Genomic DNA, 7740 nt, shown 5'->3' on the forward strand with positions numbered 1-7740 from the left:
ACTACATGATTATTTTATTTAAAATTGAAATAGAGAATAAAGACTAGAAAACAAATTTAAATTCAGAGCTTGTACACAACATACTTTTCCTTTTTTTTTTTTTCCTTTTTTTTTTCCTTTCTAAATTTTAGAAACCTCAAGTTTTTGTTACATGCAGAAGCTAGATATCAACACAACTTCTAGATACTTCTGTGTTACAAAAAAACTCAATAAAAAAGACACTATGCCTAAATTATTTAACGATTATATTAAGGGTACATCAAAAATTAATTATCAAATCAGCCACTCTTATAAAATATATATCAAAATACAAAAAACATATTAAAAATGAATTAAACACAACATATATTTATATACAAATATATAATAACTAATTTAATAATTAAAATATATAATAACTAATTTAATAATTAATTTTTAGTGTGTACATAACATTTTTTATTATCCATATCAAACTCAGAAGAAAAACATGTATGTTGAATCCTCATGTCATAAATGTATCAAATTAAACTTGATCTATAATTCTATATAATCTTCTTCCTGCAACAGAATTACAATCTCCTCCCTGAAAAAATTACTGTGGGCAAGGTACTGTACATTATTACATTATTAAGAATGGGGTATAAGCCAAAAATGCTATTTCATTATATCTTATCCCAAACTATATTATAGTATTCTAAAAAATTGAGTAAAGAGCACCATACAACAAAATCTGGTTGTAAGCTTGTATTAACGATTACCATGATAAAATAAAAGGCCTTGCACAGATCTATGAGTGTGTTTAAATGCAACTTTGATTTGTTTGAGTGCAGCAGCACATGCTTCTGTATCCACATCAAATCCTTCTCCTAAGAAACTTGTTCACATCGACCTTCCATTATCTTGGAGATGAAGAATCTGATCAACTAACTTCTCTGGAAGCTTTTTAGCAGCCTGTGCAAGTATGCAAAAGTTAACATAACAACGCATTGAAATCACCTCAATATGCATATATAAAAGAGGTGGAGTCCAAGGTGTCTATGTTTACGGTGGCTACAAGCCTACAATAGCTAAAAAACTTTAGCAACACTTAGAAAGTGTTGCTAAAATTAAATTTATACTTGTTTCAATTTCGTAGCACTTTTTTAATTTTTATTTGTCAAATTAAAAAACATTGTTAAATAATAAAAAAACATTACTTTGACTTTAGCAACACTTGTTAAGTGTTACTAAAATTGGGTAGTCAACATAGCCACTGTAACCAGACACCATAGCCTGCACCTATAAAAGAATCTATACCAAACTAACCTGGAAGTTCCTCATGTGCAAGATTGGTTCACATCCGACATCTGCCACTGATTTGCCGTTCGGAGTCTGCAACTTAAATCGCTCTGCATTGTACTCAGCGAGTTTATTTTCTTTGTCCGGTAGGTGATGGCAAACTTTCAGAAGCGAGTCAAGAGAATTCATCTGGAGTTAAACAAGCAATTAAGCAACATCTTCAAAGAATAAAATTTGGAGGACTTAATTACTTGTAGTTGTAGTCCAGTGACAAATCACAAGGCATTGCTCATTGATTCGTCTAAACTGAGCGACAAATTATACCTTCATGTATGGACAAGATGCACAGCCACCATGAATGGAACAACCCTCTCCACTAGCTACTCCTGGTACAACAGGAAGTGTGATATCACCCAATTGAACAGAATGAGGACTTGAAGGTGAATTTGATGATGTGCTTGAGATTGAGTCCGATGAAACTGGAAAGACAATTTCAACGGTAACTTTTGATCCCTGTGAAGAGGACTTTGTAGGATCCAACAAACTACGGACGGCAGCAACAATTGAAGTTATCATCCCTGATTCTGTCCCAAGAACAAATTGAAGATGATCATCGATGTTTCTATCCAATGATTCTTGAACCCTGTCTTTTATGAAATCCAATATGTTCTGGGTGGAGCCTACTACACCCATTCCCCTTCGTTTCGCTTCCATTGCCAATGAAAACATCTCTCCAGGTACCTCAAGATGAGCAGTAAGGAATGCATCACAATACATTTCCTTTATCTTCTCTACAACCTCATGGCCAAATAAATGGTGAACAATGCATGTTCCATCCTGACACCATGGGAAAAGAGTATTTGGTCATGAATGAGCTATAGATTGATAGTACTAGCTCACAAAATAGAAAATCAACCACCACCAAGATTTATTCCACAAGGTATAATTAGTTACAAGGATCATACATCACAATATTTTATTATAAACGGCATCTACAATGAAACCCTTATCCAAATCTTTTCTAATGGTTTTGCATTGTCACTCTCTATCCCTAGCAATTGTGCCTACAAGGATAAAACATCTTTTTTCTTTTCTTTTCTTTTTTGGACAGGGAGGATAAAACATCTTATTTACCTGAAAATAGTGAAGTCGTGGAAGTAATGATCTAATAGAGTCAAGACTATGCTCAGGATGTATCGCTGCAATCTCTTCATCAGTCATGTGTGTCATCTGCAGGAACAATTCTTTGATATTTGCACCCATGTATGAATCAGGCCCATACCATACACTCAAATCCGGCACTTGAGCAAATGCCTGTGCCAAAGGGGAGACCAAAATGTCAATTTAAGAAGGAAAAAAAATATTAAGGGACTTAAGTGGCCTGGTGCTCATCACATGATGCATCGACATGACCATTACCAAGCCAAAGGTAAATTTGCATCTGACCAACCTGTAGAATAGTTTGGACAACATTTGATGAAGTACAGGTTATTGTTGGTACAAGCTCATGCGCATATGCCTTTGTCTCCAACTTGGTGTTAATGTATATAACATGCAAAGAAGGAGCAGAGTTAGAAGCTGCCTGAAGATACTCCATATATACAGGAGTAGCTGCAGCATCAGCCAGAGAGCAGCCGATACGCTCATTTGACATCCTATAGACACCAACCTGCATATAATTAGACAAATAGTAAGGACGATGAACTAACATGAACATTGAAGTTTACTACCGCATTCAATTCATGTCATAAGGGAAAATTTTGTAGCAATCAGCGGCTCCTACACATGCTTCACCTATCATCATGTATTATGCCTGCTGATGGCAATTGGCAAATGTTCAAAGATAAGTAGGCAGAGAAAGGCATACCTCATTATAACCAGCTTGATCAAGGATGGCTCGAACATTTTCAGACATAAAATCCACACCTAGGACTGTTATGAATTGGCATCCGGCTTTTGCCATTTTGACCGCTGTATCTGCCATTACCAGAGAATCAGATATATAGATATGTGGCCACTGCTTCTGAGCAGCAGTTAGGATGCCCTGCACTTCAGGATCCATGTAAAAATGTGCAACCACGCCAATTTTCTTCTCCTTTAGCACTTTAACTAGTTCATTGACTTGTGACTCATTCGGGAACAGGTATTTGGCCTGAAGGAAAGCTAGAAGGAAATTAGGAGTTTAATAATATGATGCCAATATTATTAAGAGATATAATAAGTGTTATTTAAATAGTTAAAGGTTAGTCCCAATAAGGCCATTACAAAACCCTTTTCATAGTTAGTTCCTTTTCACTCTCTGTTACATGGATTTGGGATATGGAATTTTCAATTTTGAGGAAGCAGCCATTATGATGTGATGTAAAGGTATCCTGTTTTCTCTTTTTCTCTTAAAATCTCGTTGATTAGATTACATGGGACCTTCATCAATGAAATGTTTCGACAAATTTGGATACAATGACCTTTCAGAAAAGGACAAAAAAATGGAAACTTTCGACAAAACTGTTTTACAAACAAAACATTCCAGAAAATTACTATCCATTCTGGTTAATTTTGTGCAACTAACCCAATAAAATCAAGAGAAAATGCCCCTTTTTCGTCCTTCATCATTTGTTCGATTAGGGATAAAGCCATACTCCAGAATTTGAAAATTCCTAACCATTCGAGGAATTGATCTAAACAGCTCTACAAACGTTTTACCTGCTCATTATATCAGGTGCCGCTTATCAATAACAGAAACCGCTTAAGCCAGTTATTTGAATGGTGGAAGACCACTTTGTCGATCGAACAAATGGTCAGAAAATCAGATTAGGGAGCAGTAACAGAAAACGGCAAGATAGTGCTAACCTGAGCCTGGGCGTAGGTCCCTTTCGGAAAGAGTCCATCTGCGGAAACAACTAAAGAAGGAAAAGGCTCAAAGGGCTCCTTTCCTTCTTTCTCAGCAACCAACTGCTTCGTCCTCTTCTGCATGCTCACAAGCACGTTGTGCCACGTGTTCACCCTTGACCTTCCGGTCCCTGAACTCCCCAGGCCCACGTTCAGGCCCAACAAATCCTCCGTCTTCACCTTCAGTACCACCTCCGGCTCCGACCCATTCAGAGCCCAAACCAGACACGCGCAGTACCCCCGCGTGACCTCAGAGTCGCTGTCCGCCGCCATCCTCACCTTCCCTTCATCGTCCAATCTCACCTCCACCCAGACCCGGGCCGTGCAGCCCATCACCCGGTTACGATCCACCCGCCCCGAATCTTCCATCTGCGGCATGAGCCCAGCGTAGTGCAGCAGCCTCTTTACTCGCTCAACGGGCTCCGCCAGGGATTGGAACTCGCGGGAGAGGTGGCGGAGCTTGGAAGGGAGGAGCTGGGCAGTTTCCGAGGGGGAGAAGGAAATTAAGGCGGAGCATGAGAGAGAGTTGGGTTTGGAGGGGTTTTGGTGGGTGCATTTGATTGGTTTGGAGAAGGGTATGTTGCGTTTGTGGGCTTGGAGGAGGGTGAAAACGGGTCTGGACTTTGAGAAGAACGAGGGAGTGGCAGGGAAAGGTGTGGTTGTTGTGTTGATGACCATGGCTGCAGGAGCATCCATGAGAGGGCGGTGTTCGGGTTTTGCAGAGGTGAATGGAAATGGAATTGGATGTAATTGGAGTGGCAACTGGAGGTCTATAATAGTAGGTGCAATTTTCCAAACAAAATGACATCAAATTACATTCAGATTTAAAAAAAGGAAAAGGGAAAAAGTTGGAAAATTCGGAGTATTGTAATGTCAAGACTCAAGATGGTAATGAAATTCCAAATATCATATTCTTATGGGATTCATTCTTTGAACTTTTTATTTTTAAATTGGAATGGTAGTGATGTTGCTTAAAAATGTGGATTGTTAGGGTGTTATACTCAAATGTGAAATCGTTTAATTAGAGAAGTAGAAATTAGACGGTTCAATTTATTAGAGATACAAAAATTGAATCGTTCGATTTCTAGAGGTATACAAATCAGACTGTTCGATTTATGTTAAAAAAAATTAAAAAATTTGAAATACAAAAATTCGATCCTCTAATTTGTGTATTTTCTACAATTTTGAAAAACACCAAAAATTATAATGTTAAGATATATCACCACTTCTATTTCCATAACAAAAAAAAATTAGCCTCATTCTTTCATTTATTAACTACTAGCTAAAGTAACCATAATCAACGGCTGTATATTTATACGAGTACGCGAGCAGATTTTGTAATGTATAGTTATTATTAGTATTTTTAATGATGTAAAATTATATTTAATAGTATAAAATTATTTTTTTATTAATTAAATACAGACCAAATTTTAAATATGATATTTATAGATAATAAAAAAATAAATCTATATTTTTTAAAAAATAGAAATTTCTTATATTAAACAAAAAGTTAAAATAAAATTCAATATTCGATTACAATAAATCATATCAAATAGAAATAGAGATAAATATGAGTTTTTTAGTTTCTTAATCTACATGAAAAGTATTGCTAACAGTTTAGAATATTATCTTTTCTTCCTCATCTAAGTTTAAATCATTTCCTAATCTAAAAATATTGCTACAAATAAAATATCAATTTTAATGTATCTTTTTTTCATATCTCAGTCATATATACATGTTATGAGAGTTATTTGAAATGTTGATTTGGATCTGAACGTGAGATTCATATCCCTTTGTATGGCAGCGTCCAACTTGTCGATGTCGAGGTATTGCATGTTCGAGTTTCTCGTGAGGAGGTGAGAGTGGTATTTGTAAGAGACTCCGATACTTAAATTAGCAATGATTTTAAGTAGGTTTTTAGTAGATTAGAAAGTAAATTATACCTAGAGTGCCAGTGTATTTATAATAGAGTTGATAACCACATTTTTTAGTAGTTCCACCTTTGTTGGTGGATAACAGTTCCTTTTATCTTGGGAGTTTGTTAGGGTCTATCTTTTAGAAAAGATAGAGATAGTTGGAGAGATTCGGGGAGATAATTACTTACTTAGATAAGTATAAGCTACCCCTTTTCAACGTGTCTGACCTTTGTAAAAAGGTCGGGTATGCGGTAGAGACTACCCTCTTAGGTGGGACTTTCATCCTTATTGGGTCTGCCTTTCATCCTCACAATCTAGGGATGGATAACTCCAGGCATTGAATATATCAAATTCAACATAGGGAGCTCTCTTTTTGTTCATCGGTATATTTTGCAAGGAAGTCGGCCAAGTATTGCAACTTGATGACTGTCTGAGCTTCATATTTCAAATCGAATTCAGATAGCTCTATAATCCACCGTAGCATCTTCCCTGCAATATCAATTTTTTGGAGGATATGTTTCATGGTCTGATTAGCTCAGGTTTTGATGGTGTGAATTTGAAAGTGGGGTCACAATCTCCGGGATGCCAAGATCAAAGTATATCCAACTTGCTCAATTTTTTTATAATTGAGCTAAGCTCCTTGTGGTACCTTATTAGTGAAGTAGTCGAGCTTTCTCCCAATGTCTTCTTCTTTAAATAGTGCAGAGGCTACTGCTTTGTCGGCGATAGCTAAATATAGGACAAGCTCTTCTCCCATTTTATATCAGATAAGAATTAGAGACTGAGGCAAGAATTTTACAAATTCTTGAAAGACTTGTTCACATTCTCGAGTCCATGTGAAGTCGTGCCTCCTTTCAAGCAGGTCAGGTTAGCTTCAATACCCCCTTTGAGTAGGCATGAACCCCCTGAAATTTGTTTACTTCTACGGCAAATGTGCAATTTGTGGGATTTAGCCTCATCCTATGCTGCCTTATTGTTTGGAATACTTCTGTCAAGTCGGATAACAAGTCGTGTTCACTCTTTTTCGAGGAGACTTTAATTGTTCTGCCTTCTGTAATTGATTTGTAAATTCAATGAAGAAAAAACTGAATTCATCAATTTATTGTCTAATTGGGTTGCATTCAAATTGGATGATGCTGCATTTTCTAACATAAGTTCGAAAGAAATGTTTCATTATTTTTACCAACAATATTTTTCATTCCTTCTTTAATTATTGACCAATATGGGTATCTTTTTTTTTTCATAAAATCTGTGTATTTAGAACATGTAACTGTTCCATTATCATGAGTGGGTATCGTGATTATTTTTGAGGTTGTAAGTTGATACCAATGTCCTTGTCCATCCTATTCACGAGGAGATTGGGATCAGTCTCGTTCCTTTTTCTTTTTTTTTTTTTTTGACGATGGTGATGAATTTGCGATTTTCAATCTACCATGGTTGGTGTTGTCATCATCATATTGAGAAGGTTCATTGGGGGCTGGTGTGCTAGCAGTGACTATGGGTGCCTTATCTTCGTCTCTGTCGTTTTGTATATTTAACCCAATTTAATTGTAGAAGTAGAATCATCATCCCCATTTGATATTGCCTGCCCATTGGAAGAAGTTTTTACAAAGTTTTCGGTATCCATAGAAACTATATTCCAACCTCTTTTTAATATGCTTGCATCTTATTCATGTCG

At 36.4% G+C, this 7740-nt stretch overlaps 1 protein-coding gene across 1 annotated transcript; it reads right to left on the minus strand.

Annotated features, from left to right (window-relative positions):
- On the minus strand, nt 473-5001 carry LOC107631145 (quinolinate synthase, chloroplastic). The gene is made up of 7 exons (XM_016334494.2): nt 4108-5001; nt 3128-3412; nt 2711-2929; nt 2395-2574; nt 1585-2097; nt 1288-1449; nt 473-933 (listed from the first exon to the last, which is right to left on the minus strand). Exons 1-7 carry the CDS (start codon nt 4840-4842, stop codon nt 862-864), a joined length of 2166 nt encoding a protein of 721 aa, XP_016189980.1. The 5' UTR covers nt 4843-5001; the 3' UTR covers nt 473-861.

This window comes from Arachis ipaensis, chromosome B01, assembly GCF_000816755.2.
Source record: "Arachis ipaensis cultivar K30076 chromosome B01, Araip1.1, whole genome shotgun sequence".
Classification (NCBI taxonomy): Eukaryota; Viridiplantae; Streptophyta; class Magnoliopsida; order Fabales; family Fabaceae; genus Arachis; species Arachis ipaensis.